The sequence below is a fragment of the Xenopus laevis genome, chromosome 1S, assembly GCF_017654675.1.
Source record: "Xenopus laevis strain J_2021 chromosome 1S, Xenopus_laevis_v10.1, whole genome shotgun sequence".
NCBI lineage: Eukaryota > Metazoa > Chordata > Amphibia > Anura > Pipidae > Xenopus > Xenopus laevis.
In genome coordinates, this window is record NC_054372.1 from 72,072,401 (window position 1) to 72,096,122 (window position 23,722).

Below are 23,722 nucleotides of genomic sequence, written 5' to 3' on the forward strand. Positions count from 1 at the left end.
CAGAGGTATTACATGGACCAGCTGGATTGTCATACTGATAGGGTTTACTATTGATATTACAGAAAGCCATTATCTAATGACTGGGTTAAAACAATGACCGTGAAGGTGTGATTACCAGGGCAATTTTAACATTCAGCTCAAGTCTATTGATATGGTAACAATTAGTAACATTGTAAATAGGGGTATATTGAAACAAATTTTGCAACAATACTACTTTATATCTTGTTTTTAACAGTAATGTATATTTGGGTTGTTATTTAAATATGATGTTTATTTGTGATGTGGGCCGTATATGTTTTAACATCTTTGAAGTGTGATTCCCTTATGGGAGTGGACTCATGATGATGACGATGATGAGTGGTCATCATTATTCAATCTTTTTTTTTCCCCCCGCCAATGTATGTATATAAGGCATTTCATTTGTACACTTCTCACCTTGAGAAAGGCCTTGGAATAGGCTGAAAAGTTGGTCCTTTTTATCAATAAACAAATCTAAGATTTTATAAGACCTGAGAGTGCGGATCTCTTCTGTTGGACTATATATATATATATATATATATATATATATATATATATATATATATATATATATATATATATATATATATATTATTGACATGATCTCAAAAGCAATAAATAGATTTAATGGGGGATGTTAACCCATGAATAAAATTTGCCTAATAAAATAAATTGTATTTCAAATCTTCAGTATACGTTGATTACACATTTTTAAAAATTTCTTTCCAGATATAACTGCTATTTAAATCAGTATCTGTCGCTTTCAATTTTCTGCCTTGGCAGGTTTGCTTTTTAAAACAGTGTAGCAGAAACCAGCTTATTAACAGAAATGTGAGGAAGCATGAAAGGCTGATTCCCCTACATTATTTGGAGACTCAGCAGTGCAGAAAGGAAAAGGGAAATAATGTTTTTGATTGTAATCATTTTCACATTTACAAATAACTATAAAACCAATAACACAATTCTAATAGAGGTATATGATAAAGTTACTTAAAATTACATGTTGTTTCCCCCTACCTTGCATTGTATATACCTAACCCCTGTTGATGGGTTGGGCTGTATTAATTTCTATACATTTTTAAAAGACCCCTGCATGCATGATATTGGTTTAAATTTTGTATAGTTGTTATCTTAAGCTTTTTTTTGGGGGGGGGGAGTCGAAATTAATTAGACTAAGCTATAAGTTACATCTTGGGTTCTCCTGGTAGCACTATTTACCATGTTTTGTACCCACAATGCGGCAAATTTTCCTGCACTTACAGTGTCTATAGACACAGCCCCCAGGGGAACACTGTAATTACTGCCAACTTGAAGGTGGTAGTAGCTCTAGGGTCCCCCCGAGTCAGTAAGGTACACTTGCACATGACTTGAATAGCGGTATATTTACAATAAATTCAAACCATCAACATGTGTAATGAATGCATATTGTAAAGTTGCTTACATTTTCTTTCACTATACAAAAATGGTTCTTGATCCCTTTGAAATTACATTTTATTCCACATTATCAGATTAATTGAGTTTAGAGGGGTTGTTCACCTTCCAACACTTTTTTTTAGTTTCAGATAGTTTACCATAAAGACTTTTTCCAATTACTTGCTATTTTCTATGTGTGACTGTTTTTCTAGTATTGAAGTGTAAAGTTTCATTTCTCACCTTCTAAAGCAGCTCTGAAAGGGGGTAGCCGACCCTGTAAACTGTTGATACATTTCTTATCTTTGTTCCTGCTGAGCAGAATCCCTGGATTTCATTAAAGGCAGCTGTTAGAATTGATACAATAGTTACTAATACTCCTGAGAAATGTAATAACTAAATGTTGGATTTTAGTGGTTTTAGAGGTTTAGGAAAACTCAGTTAAACTCACACACTCTAAAACCTCAATTGTCATTGATTTTATTAAAAGATCTGGTTAAACGATCTGAAAAAAATACAGATACCTCTAAAAATTTGAGTTTTTCTGATAATTTGTAGCGAATTCGTAGCAAAAAAAAAAAAACAAAAACGAAAAACTTGTAATAAAGCAACTGGATTAGTTGTAGATGGGCAATATATTGCTCCCAGGGTGTTATATAATATAACGCCCTGGAACATGGAATAATTAATCACAGGCCCAGCCCAATTACACAGATTAGAGCTGCAAGGAAATTGTAGCAGTTGAAGTACCTGACAGCTTTTTAGGAGGTGCTCTCCCACTTCAGTACACTGCAGTACATCTGGGAAGGTACTGATTATCAGCGATTGTAATAACTTTGTTTTTTGTTGTCACGTTGGAGCTGGGAAACCACCCAACTGTAGTTAGGCTGCCAACTGTGTTTAGCCAGCACACTGGTGCAAGGGTTTATTTTCCCTTGTTTTTCATCTCTTTGTTTTGTATGTGCTTGTTACAAAAGATTGTGTAACCGAATAAATGGCAGATACCTGCCTTTACGAGAGCAACTTCTGTGATTGCTTTGTTTACCCTAAAAGACACTGACCCAGGTACCCCTACATGTCTAAGTGTCACAACCTCAAAAATTCTGATTGTTTTAAAATGGTCCAATAGGATCAGCGTACCTCCTACTGACTTCTATAGCACCTCGAAAACATTTACTTGGCAAAGTTCAGCATTAAAGGTTTTAGTGTTTTCTTTCAATTAATAAATCTCAAATTTTAAAGCTTTTTAGAAATACTGGAAAACCATGACTTTCTCATGATTAGTTGAAAAAACAATGACAACAACTTCCACAATTCGATTGTTAGTAAATGGACCCTTTAGAATCCACAGAGAATATTTTTATATAAAATTGACTGGACTGATATATCTAGTCCTATCGGTTAAAATTCACATTTTTCCACATCTTGATATTATTAGTTCTATTATTAGTTTCTAAAATAGCAAATATTGAACTGAGATACATGTAGAGGATTATTTACTATAATCCAAATTTATCTCATATTTTATTTAAAAAAAACCCCGACCAAACTCCCATGAAGTTTATTTATTATAAAAAATTTGATTCAATGGGATTGTGGAAAAACGTAATGAAACCGAGCAAAAAACTTAATGAAACCAAGCGAAAAACACAAATTACTTGAGTTTTTGCCCAAAAACCGTGAAAAAGTCAGATTTAACCCCCCATATAACTTCAATTTGAAATAGATGCCTCTCCCATTGTCTTATACATGACCTCGACAGGTCTGAGATGGCAGATTTTTACATTTGGGTTTTTTGCTGCATCGGGTATAATAAATCTGTAAAATTTCATACATCGGACTTTAATCAATAACCCACGTAACGTGTGGGTATATAGATAGATACATATTTTTCTTTTTAAATAGCCAACTGGTTTAGAAACTCTATTAATTCAAGTGAAAGCATGAAACATGATCATTTCTATCTCTGCACTGCATAGAGTGAGATATATTACTAAGCCTTATACTGCATCTCTTTTGGGAAAACATTTTCAGTTTGAATAAACTGCCTGGGTTTTGGAGAATAGTAGATCCTATAATTTACTCTATACTCTTGTACTTTATCTCAAACCTTCTCAAAGCCAATAACTGTGAATTCTTAAATGTCATAGATTTATCAAGGGTCAAAGTGAATTCGATGGAATTTTCGAAGTTAAAAAATTCGAAATTCTAAGTAATTTTTTGGACTTCAACCATTGACTAGGATACTTCAACTTCGACTCAAAGTAAAATCGTTTTTAACCTTGTAAATTTTAGTAAAATGTAGACAGTGACATTCCGAGGCAATTTGCAATTGGTCAACTTTTTTGAATTCGTTAATCTTGAATTACTAAGCTTTTTTTCAGCACCTCTCTGGTTGCTAGGGTCAAATTTACCCTAGCAATCAGGCAATGGTGTGAGTGACAGACTGAAATATGGGAAGGAGAGGGCATGACTATAAAGATAAGTATTAAAAAGTAACATTAATAATTCTCATGTAATAGTTTTTGGCTGTTGGGTCAGTTACCCCAACAACAAGAATTCATTTGAAATTGCAAGATAGTAAGAGGCAAAAGAAGAAGCCAAATATTAAAAATAACAATAAAGCATAAATGATAGGGATGCACCGAATCCAGGATTCGGCCTTTTTCAGCAGGATTCGGATTTGGCCGAATCCTTCTGTCCGGATGAACCGAATCCGAACCCTAATTTACATTTGCAAATTAGGGGCGGGGAGGGAAATCGCGTGACTTTTTGTCACAAAACAAGGAAGTAAAACGTGTTTTCCCCTACCCACCCCTAATTTACATATGCAAATTAGGGTTCGGTTTGGTATTCGGACGAATCCTTCGCCAAGGATTCGGGGTTCGGCTGAATCCAAAATAGTGGATTCGGTGCATCCCTAATAAATGATGCCTATTTGAACAGTTGCTAAAATAGGGAATTCTATGTTTTGCATGTGCTTTGCTTATGTTTATACCAGAAGTGAGTTGTGTGATATAACTCCCCTTTTTTCAAACTTGTATATCCAGATTACATCAGGTACAATAAAAACAAGATTGTTAGAAGCAGAAGCCACAGAAGAAAATATCAATGCTGCCCGGGAAAAATACAGACTAGTAGCTACCCAGGGATCTGTCATTTACTTTGTTATTGCAAGCTTATCGGAAATAGATCCAATGTATCAGTATTCACTGAAATATTTTAAGCAAGTAAGTCGATTTCTTTTGTAGATTGTTTTCCGTATGCATACCACAGATAAAAGTTAACACATTTTTCTCCTTTTTTAAAAAAAATAAAATTAAATTAAAATATGCCTTACAGCAAGCCTTTTTGGCTTTATTCGTTCAATTTGACATGCTAGGATTTGTGCGTGTAGATGTTTCTCTCAGAACTCTAATATGATAAATCACCATACACGCTTATAAATAGTGCAGCATGCCATTGTACTTTATCAATTAGATCACATAACTACAGTGCTACAGTAGCTATAAATATGGTGTATGCAATAGCTCTGTTGTGCACATTAATGTTAAGTATGGTTATTGTGGGTCAACTGAATACTATAAATGTCTTGAAATAACATCAGACTACAAATGTTAAAAGGCACAATGCTCCTATTTATTTCAAGGCTTTTATAGAACACCTTGGGCTATGGCAGCAATGTACATTTTGTCACCAAAAGCCATCCCCATTAACTGCCATTGATGGCTTTTCTATATTCTATAGACTACTGTATATGCTGTAGATCCCTTCACAAATAATGCACAAGCATGGATATGCTCTAAAAATACATGGCCAAATTCTTAAGGTACTAATGACTCATAAGCAACTGTCTGTTTCACAGAGAAAGTAGTGTAGAGTATTTTGGAAACATGCTTTGCTAAGATCTTTGTTTATATGAATTTTAAGAAACAGTTACCCTGAAGTGTTAATATATGAAACTGCTATAAGCAGGTTTTGTGACTATTAAATAATATTGTATCACATTGGATATTTCTCTACTGAATGTTGGCGCAAAAGGAGATTTATAAAGACGATGATATCCGATCTGTATACAAGGCTCATTACATTGCCATAATTGTATTACATACTGAAAACAAATGTTCATTATTTAAATGCTGTTGACTCATGAGGCCTATGATATGCAGCGATTAACTTAACATAATGTCTTTAAGGTTGTTTACATGACATCTCAATATATTTTTTCTTTTCCTACAGTTATTTAATATGACTATTGAGGCTGCGGAAAAGAGTAATGATCTTGATATACGCCTGGCAACCCTGCTTAGCCAGACTTTGTTTTCAGCTTATACCAATGTTTCACGGGGTCTTTTTGAACAACACAAGCTTATTTACAGTTTTATGCTCTGCGTAGAAATCATGCGACATAAAGGCGAGATTACAGAGACAGAATGGAATTTTTTCCTCCGTGGTGCTGCAGGCTTAGATAAGGTGGGATTTTAATAATTTTATGGCAAATAAATCTTGACTTTTGTAATTATTATTTTTAACAGAGAATGAAAACTGTTATGCTAGGGTAAGCAAAGTAACCATATAGGAGTAGTAATAACCAAATTTACATTGTAGAGAATTTACTGTACAATGTAGAACAAAATTAACCAAATAATAGATGCACAACACAATTATCCTTCGTAATCCATATCCATTTTGTAACTGTGAAAAATTTGCTGCAAAACAAGCTTATTGACTGCAAAATGTTTTGTGCACAAAATGTGCAGAGAAAACATTCCCAATGACTTCAATGTTTTTTGCATTGAAAAAGTTGACTTAAAAAAATCCTTATTGACCTGGCAAATTTTTTAATTTTTTGAGCTTTAAATGAATATAGGAAAACCATACATTTTTCGAGATTCATGAAAAAAATAACAAATAAAAAAACAAACAAATACAAAAAGTATTGTAGATGGGATACCTATATTAGCTAACAATAAAAATACATTGCAAGCTTTCAGAGCATCAAGGCCCCTTCATCAGGCAATATATAAATGAAAGCTAGATAGGCACAGCATATATAGGGGCAGATTTACTAAGGGTCGAATATCGAGGGTTAATTAACCCTCGATATTCGACCAGGAACTAAAATCGTTCGACTTCGAATATCGAAGTCGAACGATTTAGCGCAAATCCTGCGATCGAACGATCGAAGGATTATCGAACGATTCGAAGGATTTTAATCCAACGATCGAAGGAATATCCTTCGATCATAAAAACGCAGGCAAGCCTATGGGGACCTTCCCCATAGGCTAACATTGAGTTCGGTAGCTTTTAGCTGCCGAACTAGGGGGTCGAAGTTTTTCTTAAAGAGACAGTACTTCGATTATCGAATGGTCGAATAGTCGAACGATTTTTAGTTCGAATCGTTCGATTCGTAGTCGAAGTCGTAGTCGAAGGTCGAAGTAGCCCATTCGATGGTCGAAGTAGCCAAAAAAACACTTCGAAATTCGAAGTTTTTTTAATTCGAATCCTTCACTCGAGCTTTGTAAATGTGCCCCATACTGTTAGATCAGTGAAAGGTTGTAAATAGTCCAAGAATCTAGATTCAGTCAGGTCACATAGTGTGACATAAAATTAAGGCCCTGTCTTAATGTGTTAAATAACTCATACATACATTTGAATTCATAAATCTTCCTTTTCCATTCAGTTTCAAAGTTCCCTTTTAGAATTAAGACCTTCGTGTCCTGAAGACTGTGATTTTGACTACAGAAGTATTGCCTCACTGGTGTATCACATGATTTGGTGTTGATTTTATGCCTTTGATGGTTCATCCTTGTTCGTAATTTTTGTCCCGTTTCACCAATCTATATGCCTCTTGTAGAGCACCTAGTACATATAATCATGTATACCACATTGGATGAATCACACGAATAGTAGTCCAGAATGGTGTATACTTTTTGTGTATTTGGTATAGCAACTTTATCTTTGCACAGGATGTTTTTGCAGGTTTCACATCTGTTGCAGTGAAATGAACCTGTTTAGTTGTTTTAGGAAGAGCATTTCTGACAATCATTTGCCTCCGATTAGGTGCTTGCTTGCTTCCTCTATAGTTACACCACTGATACATATAGCTCAGTTGCAACTTTGTATAACACTATGATGCCCTATAAAGAAAACCACCATTTGTTTTTAGCTGTTGTAAAACTGCCACAATTGTTCATCTGGAAACTTAAACTGTACCTAAAACCTGGTAGCCTGTTGCTTGGCTGAACTGATTGCATTTAGAATAAATACAATCAATTTAACTCTTCTGGATGAATTTTCTTGAAGCATCCATGATTTCTCACATGCTGTTATTTTAGCTGCATATGCCTCAAGTTACTCTCTCTGCATGCATCTGTGTCACTGAAGTCATACAAACTAGACACACTGTTTGCCTTTAAAATATCCTTGAAACTTTGCTTGTGTTCTCATGGCTTACAATTTAATTATCATGCAAGAGAAACTTTCTACAGCACTTTAAGCAGGAAATGTCATTCTGTCCTGATACATTTTCTTTCTTCCCTTTCATTAGGAACATCCACCTAAACCAGATGTGCCCAGGCTTTCTGACATGCTTTGGTATAGTTGTTGTGACTTGGAAGAAATTCTTCCATGCTTCAAGGGAATAAAAAATGAAATATTGTCGACTCCTATTGTCATCCATTTAGGTAAGTTAAAAGTATAACCTTTCCATTCCTTAGATTTTGTACGAGGATCATGTTGTTAGGGCACAGAATTGAATATGTGCAATGCTTTAAAACTGATAAGTGAAAGTGTGAAAAGATATATATGCAGTAAAAATATATCTTAAGGACTTCTCTGTGGTTAAAGTGAAACAAGAATTAAAATAAAATGACATAGAGTTGCAAGAAAGTCTGGATTAGATCTTTGAATGTATTGTATTAAACGGAAGTATAGAATCCACGAATATGTTTTATAATCATAAATATTTTAATTGCACATTGAGCACTTATCAGAACTAACTGAAGGTGTTGTAGGCTTTTTGAGCAAGCATAACAACTTGTTCATTAAGAAGTTTTAATATTTACATACATTGTGCACTGGCGCAAATCATAACATTAGCATGATCGAAGTGGTTGCTAATCATTTTCCGGGTTGACAACAGCTATATTAAATTCGCACAAAGGAAATTTGCTTCACACAAAGGCGTACATTTTCAGATTGTTTAGAACTTAAATTGTATTTTTGCTTTTTAGGGAGTCTTGAACTTCACATTAATACAGATTTTGCTAAAGGTCCCGGAGGTCTATGGGATGAAAAACTCAACTTGTTTCAAAAGTTAATTCTTATTAAAACTACAATGGAGGAGAAGGTAAGTGTATGGACATATTGAGAAGTAAGTCAAAATTGCTGAAAAGCTAGCACATACAGAGTAAAACTTGTGATGTGGTAAATTACTGGTAAAAGATCATAGTTAGAGTAATTGTAGGAAAGAACTATGATCTTTATGTAAAGCATACCTATTAAATCCTAATGATGTGAAGCTGATATTAAAATGAAGTTGCCTGACAATGCAGTGAGAGTAAAATATAAACTGTATGGCACAACATTATCAGTGGAATAAGCAAGAATTCTTACATTTAAAGGAATGTATCTAGTGAGTTATAGTATTTTCCAGAATGATTATGAATTATTATTTCCTTTTTTTATTATTTTACTCATGGTGCAGGTAGTCACAATTGCATTTACTGCATTTGTAGAGCTTCAGTGATATTTACTACATTGCAACCACCTTTTCAATCTTATACCAACCACTATTTAAATCAAGAAAAACATCTGGTTTCTTTAAAACAAACTCCAATAAAATTGTTAAAGACTACAATGGCAATTTGAAGTAATAGAAAAGATTTTTTAATTTTTTTTTTAAGAACTACAGACCCCTGCATATAAGTTACTGGTGTTTTTGAAGATTAATTTCACCTTAAACTATTTAAAGGTATACTGTTGTGGGAAACATGTTTTATTCAAAACTCATCAGTTAATAGTGCTACTCCAGCAGACTTCTAGACTGAAATCAAATTCTCAAAAGAGCAAACATATTTTTTATATTCAATTTTGAAATCTGACATGGGGCTTGACATATTGTCAGTTTCCCAGCTGCCCCAGTCATGTGACTTGTGCCTGCACTTTAGGATGGAACTACTTTCTGGCAGGCTGTTATCTCTCCTACTTAATATAACTGAATCAGTGTCACCGGGACTTGGATTTTACTATTGTGTGTTGTTCTTAGATCAACCAGGGATCTGCTGTCTTGTGTTAGGGAGCTGTTATCTGGTTACCTTCCCATTGTTCTTTTGTTTGGCTGCTGGGGGTAGAAAGGGAGGAGGGTGATATCAATCCAACTTGCAGTACAGCAGTAAAAAGTGACTGAAGTTTATCAGAGCACAAATCACATGACTGCGGGCAGCTGGGAAACTGACAGTATGTCTAGCCCCATGTCAGATTTCAAAATTGCAAATAAAAAATCTGTTTGCTCTTGTGAAAAATAGATTTCAGTGCAGAATTCTGCTGGAGCAGCACTATTAACTGATGCATTTTTTTAAAAAAAAAAACAACATGTTTTCCCATGACAGTATCCCTTTAAACAAAGTAACTAGGCCTGAGTCAATGATATCCAGTTGATTAACCAGTAGGACAGCTGACCGAAATATATCTGTTACTATCTGTATGTTAATAGTCATACTACAGTGATCATTTTACTTATCCACCTGATCATCCCATGGTCAGATCCCTCAGTAGGAAGAAATGCTGAATGTTCATTTCTGGGTCAGCCATCTTTTGTCTATACAGGTTGTATATCATTACGTAATAATTAGCCAAATATTTTATGTGCATTACCTCTTTGTGTCTCTGTTTTCTGGTACTGGCGAGCTGTAGGATGGTGCAAAATTTCCTCTTGTTTTGCTCTTTTTCAATGTGAATGTTTTAATCTCTCTTTTTACATTTCATTTGCAGGTTGTTTTTGCAGTCACAGAATTTGTGATCAATACCCTAGGGAAGAAATTCATTGAAAATCCCCCAATAGATTTAGCAACCCTTTATCAAGATATGTCACCATCAACACCTTTAATTTTTATATTAAGTACTGGCTCAGACCCTATGGGAGCATTCCAGAGATTTGCAAAGGAGAAAGGATACTCTGAACGGTAAAAACTGTCTTGCTTACATTTATCACATTGTCTCAACAAATTTGCTGTGCCAACAAATTTGCTTTGGCAATTAATTTGAACTTTGATAAATTACCTTTTTCCATATAAAATCTATAGAAAAAAAATGCTGAAACAGTTATTTTAATCCTTCCTTGTTGGCCATCTTTGATTTGACCACAACATGCAGCACAAAGCATGGCATAGATCAAATAGCTATCCAAAAATATATCTCCACTGTAGGGTGGTTGAAGTCACATACTTTATAGCCAGCACAATATATTCTGCCATCTGTTGGAGGAGAAGTGGTTGATAATGCCAAACCAAAGGAATGAGGAAAGGAAAATGCTGAAAGTGTTAAATTTTAACATGATTCTCAATAGGTTCTTAAAATTGCATCTATGTTGAGACAAATGTCACAAATCTTTTCAAAATTATGCTCATCATATAATAAATGTGTCGTTATATACCACAGTTGGTTTTGCCCTTCCATTTCCAGTAGTACTTTAATAAATATTCTAAAATATTATTTAGAGAGGATAAATATTATCCTACAGATATAAAAAATGTACTTGCTTTTGTGAACAATGAATCTATAAATCCAATTTACTTTAATAAATTACAGTTGTATAAAATATATGTAGAATTCTGGACATTTATTCGTTTTCACACAGTGTGCCTGTTATTATAATGTTTTTGAAATTACTTCCAGGGTGAAATCCATTTCTCTTGGACAAGGCCAGGGGCCTATTGCAGAGAAAATGATAAAAGATGCTATGAAGACGGGAAATTGGATATTCTTACAGAATTGTCATTTAGCTGTATCTTGGATGCTACCTATGGAAGAACTAATAAAGAGTTTTACAGAACCAAGTATGTTGAGAATATGCCTCAGTGTAGTTTAGCAGTAGGAGCAGTCCAATCTCAAAAGTACACCACTACTCCCTGAAACTAGTTATAAATTGTTTCAGTGACACTTTTTAAGGAGCCTTAATATTTTCCATATATGGATTTGCACCTTATTGAGCCAGTATTAAGTTAGCAGTAATTGCATGATATTATGGTTATAACTATATAAATAAACATATTCTTCATTTTTTAAAAAAAATTGGAGCCCAAATTAATGGTTAGACTATATAGAGTATTTATATATTTCTCACTCACATTTTGATAAATCTGCCCCTATGTGCCATGGTATCATTTTAATTTCTTGATGCAAATATTCAGGGCCAGATTTGTATTTCGCCCGCAACTAGGCTGCGCGGTCCTAGCGCCCGTCCGCGACGCAACCACGTGGTCCTAGCGCTGTCCACCCGCAAATCCCGCAAGTGCAAATTTCGGAGCACTGGTGCTCCTCAGCAAGCGGCTGGCTGGCTTGCTGCCCCTAAAATTTTACTGCCCTAGGCCCGGGCCTTTGTGGCCTCGCCACAAATCCGGGCCTGCAAATATTGTGCTTTATTGTGCATTTCATATTTTATACTCATTGGAGGTGTATCTCGCTTTGATATGGTCATCACTTGTTGGATCTTTCCCTTATTTTGGGTTTATATGAAAACAATGTTATACTGCATTTTGCTTTGAAAAACAATCCAGCCAAAACATTGGTGTGTGAAATAAACAATTTAAAGTATCTAGAAGACCTGTGAGGGAGGTGTATATTTGAGATTGGATTGCTGTTGCTGTTGAACTGCCTCCAGGCACTGTGTTCCATTTTTTATGTCAGTGCTGATTATTCTTGTGGATAATATGCCATATATACATAAGTCACTGATATTGTACTGATATTATATTGTGATAACGTAAACATTGTAATGACATAATACACAGCATTAAACTCTATTGTATATCATATGCATATTAGCTTTTCTGCTGTTACAGCATGTAAAAAAGCAAGGCATGTTTCTCTTCCACTAATGTATTGTTTACTGATGCAGTCACCTTGGCCCTTTAAATGTAGAGCACTCTGTACCTAGCAAGATTGTTTACTTGACATGACATCCTATTTGCAATACAAAGAAAGTGAGCATACGTGAATACTTATCAGACACATATTGCTTTGCTTGTAGAAATCAATCTCATTGTTTAATACAAGGCCAAGCAACATTGGCCCTGAGCTTATCCTTGTTGTCAGAAAAAAATTCAATTGATCAGAATCCCCCAGGCTTCACAAAGAGCACAGACAACCCATGGCATTGTCATATTATTACAGCTGCTTCCAAAGAGAAAGCACCACATAAAATCAGTTTATTTACATTTTAGTTTGTTAGTAAGGACCAAGGTGACTGCTGTAATACTGTTTTAAACAACATTCTCCAACGTTGCTATTTTTTTATGCCACAGATGTCTCCATCAGTGAGAACTTCAGACTGTTTTTAAGTTCTATGCCAAGTCGGACTTTTCCTGTCACTGTACTCCAGAACTCTGTAAAGGTGAGAAGTTACACTTAATCCAAACTTGGCTCCCATACACCGGCCGATAAAAGCTGCCGACAAGCTGGCCCGTGTGTGGGGCCATCCGACAGGCTTCCCTGAACGATATCTGGCCGAAAGTCAGGCAGATCTCGATCACGCAGGATAAAAAATCCCGTCGGATCCGACTGCCCGTTTCGGATACATCGTGATCCAACCGTTGGGCCCTAGGGCCCATGATCGGATCAGCCCGATATTGCCCACTTCAATGTGGGCATATCGGGGAGAGATCCGCTCGTTTGGCAACATCGCCAAACAAACGGATCTCTGCGTCTATGGCCACCTTAAGATATAATTAATCCTTATTGGAAGCAAAACCAGCCTATTGGATTTATGTAATACGTACATGATTTTCTAGTAGACTTAAGGTATGAAAAGTAAAAAAAGTCAATATTTTGAACAATTAAACTTAAGGGCAAGAAATTACAGAAAGATTTGTTATCTGGAAAACCCCAGGTCCTGCACAATACCTGTATATTATTTAACACACTAACACAATAATGATCACATTTTTCCAGGAAAGTATGTTAACTCTTCAAGGAAAAGGATTGATACCACAGATGGTCTATAGTAAGCACCACATAGTTTTACTCATGTTATTATGGCCACTTTTTATACTGGTATAATGTATATCAATATATATATATATCAATATATATATATCAATATATATATATATATATATATATATATATATAATATATATATATCAATATATATACATATATATATATATATATATATATATATATATATATATATATACATACATATATATATATATATACATATATATATATATATATATATATATATATATATATAGAATGAAGAAGCTGGCACTCTCAGGACTTATCAAGTCGAAAAAAGGTGTTTATTCAGATAACAAAAAACAACTATATACAGATGAAGCCAGACTAAATTGTGTGTCTGGCGCGCTGTAACGGATCAGAGTAAATGCGCTAGTCGCGTTCAGTAAAGAGAAACACGCTGCCCCGACGTCTAGGAAAAGATAAACTCTAAATTACAATAGGTGCAGTTCCAGTAACAGACACCTGGTGGACTCGTTTTCCTCTCAGCGACTGTTTTTTACTGCTGCCGCAAGCCGAGATCCCCCTTGTCAAAAGTTGGGTCAACTAAATACCTTAATTTATCAGTACAAAAGCTGACGCCAAAGTATTTTTTAGAAGGCACACAGCCAAATCATTATAAATAAATGTGAAGGCATTGTGATTCTAGGTTTTAGTAATATGCTTCAAAAGACTTGGTCGAGTACCTCACCCTCCCCCCCCCAAAAAATGCATACATTTATGTCAGTTTCTATAAAACCCTTGGTATCATCCTAAATTTTGTCTTACAATTTTTTTTTTCGTTTTGATGACTATGTATATTAGCCTTAAGGGACAGTTTAAAGCTTCATTGAAGGTAAGTAGGCTGTATAGTCTAGTGGTTTAAGTAACATCCATCCATGGAGATGGTTGTGAGTGCAAATCTTGCGAATTATATTTTATTACAGTATGACACATCCACTCAATCATTTGATATAACTGTGGCTCAATAATAATATTATACAGCAGGAACAGCATTTTACAGGTCAATAGCATATGTGGTACACTGATCACAGGAAATATATTACTAAAGATAGAAAATACGAGCTGCACGGTTTTAAAGTCCTTTACAATTTTTTGCAATATATGGAAGTGTTTCTAAAACTAAACACTTTTGTGCAAAATTGAAAAGACACCACAGGATGTATATACTGTCTATAAAAACATTAGGGGCTATTTTTACTGCAAGTAAAGTGTTTAAAGTGTAATTTTGGTCACCAGTATCTACATTTTATTACCCATTGCAGGATCACTGTGGACAAGCGCAGAGTCTAATCTAACACAGATTCACCTGATACATCAAAATGAGTACAACTGTACATACAGACGCTAGTGAATCAGATGCAAGTTCGAGACAGTTGTTTTGGGGAAGGGGAATGCAGTGTTTCGGATGGATGTGTGTTAGTTATGTTTTGGACAGAATTCTGTGCAATTATTAATGCTACCTGCCAGGGTCAAAATGGGCCGGCAGGACACTGGAAAAAAACCCAGTGGGCTTGGGCCCTTATGGCCCCCCCCACCTGCCCAGACCAATTACCCCGATCATCTGCCAATTAAGAAAAGAATATGTGATGCAAAAGCATGGGTGTGGGGGTATTCAAGAGTTTGGAATTTGGGAGGAGGCCCCTGGTAACTACCTGGAGGCCCTTGGTGTCGCAGTCCCAGTGGGCCCCCAATGTTCCACTCCAACCTTGGAACTTGCTGTTGGAACTGAGTGTCAATTATGCCAGGACCAGCAATCTGTGGATTCTTGCAAATTCCAGAGGGACTTCTGCAAGATGCTACTGGGGCTGGATTTCCTTCCCAGGCGCCCCTAGGCCGCGTCCCTATGCCATACAGTCCTGGCGCCCCTGGGCTGCGCGGTCCTGAAAGCAGCTGGATGGCATGCTGCCCCTCATATTTTTCCACCCTAGGCCCGAAACTTTATGGCCTCACCACAAATCCGTAGAGGAGTTACATGGTATATATAACCAGGCATGGATTTCCCCAGAGGGCTCCCGGAGGCCTGCATCCTCCGGCACCCCGTCCCTCCCAAAAGATTGTGCGCATGCTTTCTTATTGGAACACTAAGTGTCTAGCCAGGGTCAGACTGGGGGCCCGGTGCCCATCAGGGCTGCTTCCTCAGGGACCCCGTGCATGTACGTATGTGAGAGTGACTGCCCACCCCCCATGAGTGTGTGCGCATGCGTGCAAGCAGTACCGCCATCAGAAATTGCAGGGCCCCATACGACAAAATTTCCTGGGCCCCCTGGGCTACGCCCACTGCAAGCCCCACCTACAGGTCTGCCCTCCCCACCACACAGTAAAAAAACAAAAAAAAAATTGGTTAGGGTTCCCACATGTTAATAAAAAATAAAAAGTTATTGGTAGTCAGGGCCCCCATAAAAAAACATTTGTGGCCAGGGTATTGGCTAGGACCCCACATGAGAAAAAAAAATTGGTGGCCAAAATTTGTAGCCAGGCCCCCCCCACATTATAAGAAAATTGGTGGCCAGGGCCCCTTAAACGTCCATGCCTTCCCGAAGTCAGCAGCTCTCAGAAAGATGGGGGGTCCGGCTAATCAAGTAAGTGTGGCGTGGCCGAGCCCGCTTACCCTCGGGGCCCCCTACACCTCTCCCTCCTGGCTCCTCCTGATGGCTGCCCTGCGTGCAAGCACGAGCAACACGCAGCAGGAAGAGGAGAATATGCGCTGGGTGCGGATCTGGCCCGGCGGGGCCCACAACAGACGGGGGCCAGTCCTACCCTGTGTCTAGCGCTTAGTGCTCCAGAATCTAGCCAATTAACCCTGCAGATGGGTGGCATGCCGTCCCTTAATTAATGCCACCCTAGGCCCAGGCCTTTGCGATCTTTCAGCAAATTAGGACCTGTATATAACAGCATACAGAGATGGTCAATAACATACAGTGAATGAAAGATCTTTAAGGCTAGGGCAAGACAAATGGATTATATGCAGGCTGCTCCCCTTCTCTTTCTGTAGGCAGGGTGGATTTTGGCACAATGCAAAAAGGTGGGGGCTGTTTGGGGCTCTGTGTACTTGAAATGCCAGGCTCTATATTGAAGCCCAGCCCAGGCCTGATGAAGCAAATTCTCTGGGTGCATCAGTGTAACAAATATTCAGTGAGAGGGGATAAATCAGTAGGAGAGAGACTGTCTTGGGAGAAGGGTGATATTTAACCAACAATCCAGAAAAGAGGGATGAGGCATTAGCAAGGGCATACAGAGTGTTGGCTCTGTTGCTCTCAGCCTCTGTAATTTTTGCAGGCTGCAAAAAGTAGTGTGTCCAGTCCAACCCTGGAAATGTTATATTTAGTTTATGCATCAGATTTTGTGAACAGTCCCATGATATTTTGACCCATGCGACACCATCCAATTTGTCAGTTGCGGTTGGTCGGTAATCCGACACCATCCTACAAGAGTTATCGTGAAATTTAGCTCTTATACTAATCATTTAATGGAGTTGAAGAATAGTTATAGGGGCAAAATATTTTGCCCCTAGAGTCTTAATGTATAGTAAAAAAATGGGGTTTGGAAACATTTAGTTGCTAAATGTTCTGAAATTGCTGGTCAGTGTGGTAAATTGATGGTGCTACTATGTATTTTCATTTTTTTTGTTTGCTTTAATATAACATGATTGGCTTAATGTACCTTCAAATGTAAACTTTACTTTGCAGTAATAATTAGAGAACAAAGTAAAAATTCTGAGGGTAGGGGGAATTGAACCTACAACCTTTTCCTTCAAAATCTTACACCTTGCTCACTGCGCCACCAGAAAACCATGTAATACAGGATGTTGAAATTGTTCTCTTATCTATAACTTACCTAAAGACAGCAAAAAATAAAAAAAAACTAGAGGATGAGCCAACTATACTGTATGTAAAACTAGTGAGTTTATAATCCTGCAGCCAATGTAAATTAACATAGACTGAAGTGGACAAATGAATGGTGGAGGCAGCAGGAGCTGCATTTGATCATAGATTTTAATACTATACTTTTGTGTCCACACGTTTATTTAAATAATGTTTGACTTGTTCTGCCTTCAAAACTAAAAGATATGCCCCCCATTCTTCTGCTTAGAAGGAAACACCTTTTTCTAAAGCTTAGACAATCCTGGGATCGCACTCTCCTCCTCCCTGTGTAACACACGTAAGCTGGTAGCTATAGCAAAAGCTAGTATTGCATGCATGTAACTGCGATACAGGCGACGGTACAACTTAAGATATCTATCTCACTTGCTGCCACTTCTCTAGCGTTACAGCGCGTTAAACACACCAAAACAAGTGGCTGCATCTGTATATATATATATATATATATATATATATATATATATATATATTTATGTATATATCTATCTATGCGTTTCGGTTCTCCTTGAACCGTCATCAGCATCAAGTAGATCATTACTTGAATAATGATAGATTTAACATCAATCTTCTGGACATCCGTAGAATCAATAAACTATTTCAGTTATAAATAGGCTGTAGCTCCTGCTTTCTATTATAATACTGACTGTATCAATAAACTATTTCAGAGGATGATGCCTGCCATTGGCACTTCACTTATAAGACCACTGTGCATATACTGAATAAACAGTGAAACTTTCACTGTTTATGCAAATACTTTTAATCTGCTTTCTTTTGTTTTATTTAACTAGCTTTTATACCTTGCCTTTAAGTTTAATTGTTCAAAATATTGACTTTTCTACTTTTCCATTTAATGAAAATAAATGAATGTGAAACTGTGTGCCTAGGAGCACAAAGCGCTATTCTAGTGCATAATTGTGGTCGTTACCTTGTAAAGCTATTTTCATAAAATGGTTTTCACTTTGTCATCATTTCTACGTGTTCATGTTTGCAATGTTATGCTGACTTGATTTTGCTGAATACTGAAAAAAGAGCATTTTCCTTATATTGACAGAATATCAAAGCTTTGTACGCATGGGGCACAGATACCGATCATACAATGTATTTAATCACATCTTTTTGTATGTACAAAATACTTATGGAGGAATGTATTTTTTTTTTTTATGTTTTTTTACCTTACCTGGTTTTGTGTAATGCTTAAGGCTATTAATAGCTATTATTACCTATTAAAAGTCAGTTTGGTTGTGCCCTTGTTTTTGCAAAATGTATACAAGCGTCACTACAGATCAGTGGTTGAGAAAACATACCTAATTACTGGCTTCAATGAGGCTAGTGCAACAGTCCAGGACTTTGCATCTGTTATTTAAAAATAGAAAATCATATAGTATCCAAGCACTTGCTGATTACTCTCAGAGAGAGTGCGCGTCAGGCACAAAACACTTTTAAATTTTTTAGGCAGCGCGTCTGAACAGACCTATCTTAAGGGGTAGATCTCCACTACCGGGAGTTTAATGTGCTTGGAGTGAAGGGGTTGGTGCCACAATGGTGTTCATGACAGCATTTCCTGATAATAAACTTTATTTCTAACAGCCTCTTTGTACATTAGAAAACCCCTTGTTTCAGGGGCAGATTACCACAAACCCAGAGGGTCTGCACTGTGGGTGAAGGGATTGGTTTGGAAGTGGATGGCGGAACAGGGCTCGCAAACCACGTGATCATTGCTGTATGGAGCCCATGAGCTGAGCTCTCTTAGCTCTCCCTGTTATATTCAAAGCATTCTGGCCACAATGTATACATTCAAGGTGCCAATACCAGCTCAGTGGCATGTGCTTCTAATCCCACTAATTGGCTTCCAGTTACCTTTTTTGAGGGAATCTAATGAGTTGTCAACACCTTGAGTCATAGTGTGTTAACTGCCTGTGGTTGAAAGATAACACATCAGGTTTACGGATCAATTGCCCAGTAAATGCACTGCTGTTTATACATATCACCAACCCACTACCTCTTGTCAATTCGTCTCCTTGGTCCTAACCAGGTTTTATCGTTTATTCGAAGTTATATTTTAATACGTGCACATATATACATTTGAGCTTCTGGACTAGGTGGGTGGGACGATGCAAGCAAGTGGGTCAGTTCTTTTTCTCTTTCTTTTCATATTTGATTGCAGGCCCAGACTGGGAATCTGTCGTATCGGGCAATTGCCCGAAGGGCCGCTGTATTTACTGTTAAAATGGGCTGCTTCTTGTATCTTGTTTGTGAAGAACTGTAGTGGTTATCGCGGGCTGGTAGAGACTGCACGCTGTCCCTGTGCTTCTCCCTACACAGACATACTGAGCAGCCCCTTCGTTCCTCCCTCCTCCTATGACTGGCCGTGACACCACGCCCCCGCATTTTTCCAGCAGACGGGTTGAGAAGCTAATCAGCAAACGAGAGTTTGTGTCCTCGTTCTTTGGAATAAGAAGCTCCGGGGAGAGGTATAGGGTGTGAGAGATAGGGGGGATGTGTGTGTCATTAAATCTAGCTTATTATTGGAAGCTGTTATATTGATTAATATAACTAAAGTATATATAAGAACATGGTTTTAAGATGAGCTGTGCTGTCTGTGCCTAAAAGGGGTGCAGTCCTATTGTTGTCTAAAGATTTCCCTACATGCAAGGATATATTTTAGCCATTTGATCAAATTTGGCTTGGACAGACTTTTCTGAATTCCCACCAGATCTCAGTCAGTTTGTCAAGAAAGTACAACCTGATCTACCGGCACCTCTTCTTCTCAACATGTACGGGAGGCATTGACAGATCTTCCTACTTTCAATTCCTCTTGTTTGGGCCATCGGGCAAATAGGCAGATCTAACGCTATTTGCATTCCTTCTATTGACTGCAACTCTTTGCGATTTTCTTAATCTTCTGCTGTGCATTTTCCTGGGTGTTTCACCAAATGAATTACCATTCAGATCTACATAAGTAACTTCTGTACATTGCCGTTTCGCTATAGTTATATATTGCTTTAGATTAGAATCATGTAAAGTAGTTCCCCAACAACTGGAGTAATGCTGTATGGACATATGTTTAGGAAACACTTGGGCATGTCACATGAATCATTCTGACCATTGTGGTAAAAGCTTTTCTTTGCATGTGCTCACTTTCCATTCAAATAATTGGGAACTCCTCCACCTATGGCAGACATTAGTGACCTTATATAATGTAAACATTAGAACACTATGGGCCTTATTTATCAAAGTCCAGATTTTTCTGAATCATATCAGGGACAAACATAAAAAAATACAAATTGTAGTTTTTTTCTGGCCTTCCTTCCCAAAAAGCCCAAATTTTTCAGACTATGGGGCAAATTTACTAACGGGCGAATTTTCGCCAGCGTCAGCTTCACACCCATCGCGCCACTTCGCCAGGCGCAAATGCACTACAAATACTCTAATTCACTAAAATGCAAAGTTTTGTTCGGGCGTCGAACAATGGCGACTTTTCTCTAGCGTTACAGTTATTTTGAGGATCATTTTTATCTTCATACATGGAGGGTGAACAGACCTATGAGGTGGACACCAAGAGCATTGTGTGTTTACATGTGGGCTGCTTTGATTTTTTTTGCCCGGGCTGCTTTTTACTCCCAGTCCTGCGCCTGTTTGATTGAAATACTTTTTGCAGAATTGTACTTCTACTCTGCCCAGACTGCTGCTGCCATTTTCCATTTCATTAGACTATCCACTAAATTTTCCATTTCTTCTCAATATTAGTTCTCTAGTTCCTCAAATGACTTATAGTACCCAAAACTGCAGTAAATCAGAATGAAATAATCAGTAATGATTTCACCTATACTCCAGATAGAATGGAGTGCCCTAGCTTGAAGAACAATACATAACATGCATTGGTAATATTTTAAAATGTGATAATACAGTTTTACATAAATATACTTTTGAAAATGTCATTGAATATTTAAGCTTTGGAAGAAATGTGCCTGCTTGGCAACATATTGGGTTATGAAGTAACACTGTTTGAAAAGCAACTTCTGCTAGAAATTGTTTTACACAACTAATGTCTGGTATCCAATGTTGCAGGTTACTAATGAACCACCAAAAGGTCTCCGTGCTAATGTTAGACGTGCATTTACTGAAATCACCCCAACATTTTTCGTTGAACATCTTCTTGGAAGAAAATGGAGAAAAGTCATTTTTGGGATTTGCTTTTTCCATGCCATTGTTCAGGTAGATTATATAAAGAATTCTGTTTTTTCTGTATTTGTTTTATTCATATGTGGCAGCAAGTGTGTTAGGGGTAAGAAATGATCTGTTTAATAAGTAATGTCTAAATATACATGATGGCATGTATATCAAAGGGTGACAAAACATTTGTCAAGAATAAGCTACTTTGACATTCATTCCTAAGGAAATAAAAAGCACCTCCTAATAAAAATAATACTGTATAATTGAAATAGATTGGTGAGTCCTAAAATACCAGACATGTTTTTAATATACTATAGTCCATGAATGTGCAGATTGAGACCTGTGAAGGCCTCCAAAGTTTTGTTTTGGTCCCTATATAGAGAAGCAGTCCAGATCATTTATGTATGGCATCTTAACTGTGTTTTTATTATAATCAGGCCTAAAAGCTATACATTGAAAACCAGCATTGCATTAAGCAAATGCATGTAATTTAATGTATGTGTCACAATCGACTCCCTAAATCCAAACAAGTCGGTACAGGCAGCGTTCAGAGAATGGTCAGGCAGGCAAGGGTCAGGATTGGCAGAGTTCAGAATAGTCAGGCAGGCAAGGGTCAGAATTGGCAGAGTTCAGGATAGTCAGACAGACAAGGATCAAAACAAGAATCAAAACAGATATAAATCGCACAGAGATACTAAACAAGACCTAACAACGGCAATGAGTTTGAGTTCATAGGCTTTTTAAATATTCGAATTTTGCACCGCACGCGACATAGAGGAGCCATCGATTGAGCGCAAAAGACTAGGGCTGTGGGCATCCCCACAGCGGGCGTCCCTGTCGGGCCTAGTCCTCACTAGACCTCTAGGGTATGTTACAGTATGTAACCATATAATATATTTTGATTACATTACAATTTCTAGGAGAAAATGAGGATCCTTATTTTTTTGCAGTGTGGCTACATATCTCCATTCTAAGAGCAGACATTTTAAATCAATCAGCAGACACCTACCTGTTCAACCTGACTGCCAGTTTCTGTTAAACCTAAGATAATGTGTGCTCTCAATTTAAGCTTTGGACTAAATATAAGAATTTAGTTGATCGTACACACAAATCAGGCAGATTACTTTAGTTTGTTGTACAACATGTTAAATGTTTGCACTCACACACACATTTGAGAATTATCTGCTAAATAAATTTTCTAGGAAAGAAAGAAATTTGGACCCTTAGGATGGAACATCTGTTATGAGTTTAATGATAGTGACAGAGAATGTGCATTGCTCAACCTGAACTTGTACTGCCACGAAGGAAAGATACCTTGGGATGCACTTCTTTATATTACAGGTATGTATGCTACTTATCTATATCATCTTTAGGTTATAGGCAATTTTATTGCATTTAACTGCACTCATAATATACAATATATAATCTCTTGCTTCTTTGCTTATGGTTCCAAAAGTAAATCTGCATTGCAGTAACATTGCATAGTGATAGAAATAATGTTGTCTAATTACGCAGCCATATATGACCTGATTTGTTTTAACAAATGTTATTGATTTAACAACACCTCCCCATCAAATTAAACATTTCCCCCTTATTTTGTGACTACTAGGCTTTAGTAGAGTTTAGTCTCTGAGCCATCTAGGGAGATTGCTGAAGCACCTCCAACAGGCTTAACATATGGATACCATACAAGCGATGCATTTACATTGGCAGATTACATTTTCAAGTCCAATTGACACAGAAGTCTGCTTTACTTCCTCTCCTGTGTCTGCATTAATGTATCTATTCCATGACTGAAATAGTTCCACTCTTCACTTTATTGCCCTACTTCAGAAATAGCAAAGAATTATAGTAACTGCTCCTGTAAAGTCACTAGATGCTCTCTTCTGGTAAGTAGTGATGACCCAATCTTCTGAAAAATTACTTAAACTGATTTGCAAAACTCGAACATTGAAAAGCAATAAAGTCTATAGGGTATATAATATCAAAGTATTAAG

The 23,722-nt window shown here is 37.0% G+C and overlaps 1 protein-coding gene across 1 annotated transcript in view; it reads left to right on the top strand.

The window, feature by feature from the left end:
- The window catches only part of LOC108706776 (dynein heavy chain 6, axonemal), a 149,341-nt gene that overhangs the window by 112,801 nt on the left and 12,818 nt on the right, over window positions 1-23,722 (top strand). Inside the window, exons 60-68 of the mRNA XM_018243466.2 lie at window positions 4,479-4,658; window positions 5,668-5,901; window positions 7,979-8,114; window positions 8,664-8,779; window positions 10,423-10,613; window positions 11,326-11,486; window positions 12,954-13,042; window positions 21,621-21,767; window positions 22,928-23,066. Coding sequence (XP_018098955.1) covers window positions 4,479-4,658; window positions 5,668-5,901; window positions 7,979-8,114; window positions 8,664-8,779; window positions 10,423-10,613; window positions 11,326-11,486; window positions 12,954-13,042; window positions 21,621-21,767; window positions 22,928-23,066 — 1,393 coding nt within the window. The remainder of the gene's footprint in view (window positions 1-4,478; window positions 4,659-5,667; window positions 5,902-7,978; window positions 8,115-8,663; window positions 8,780-10,422; window positions 10,614-11,325; window positions 11,487-12,953; window positions 13,043-21,620; window positions 21,768-22,927; window positions 23,067-23,722) is intronic.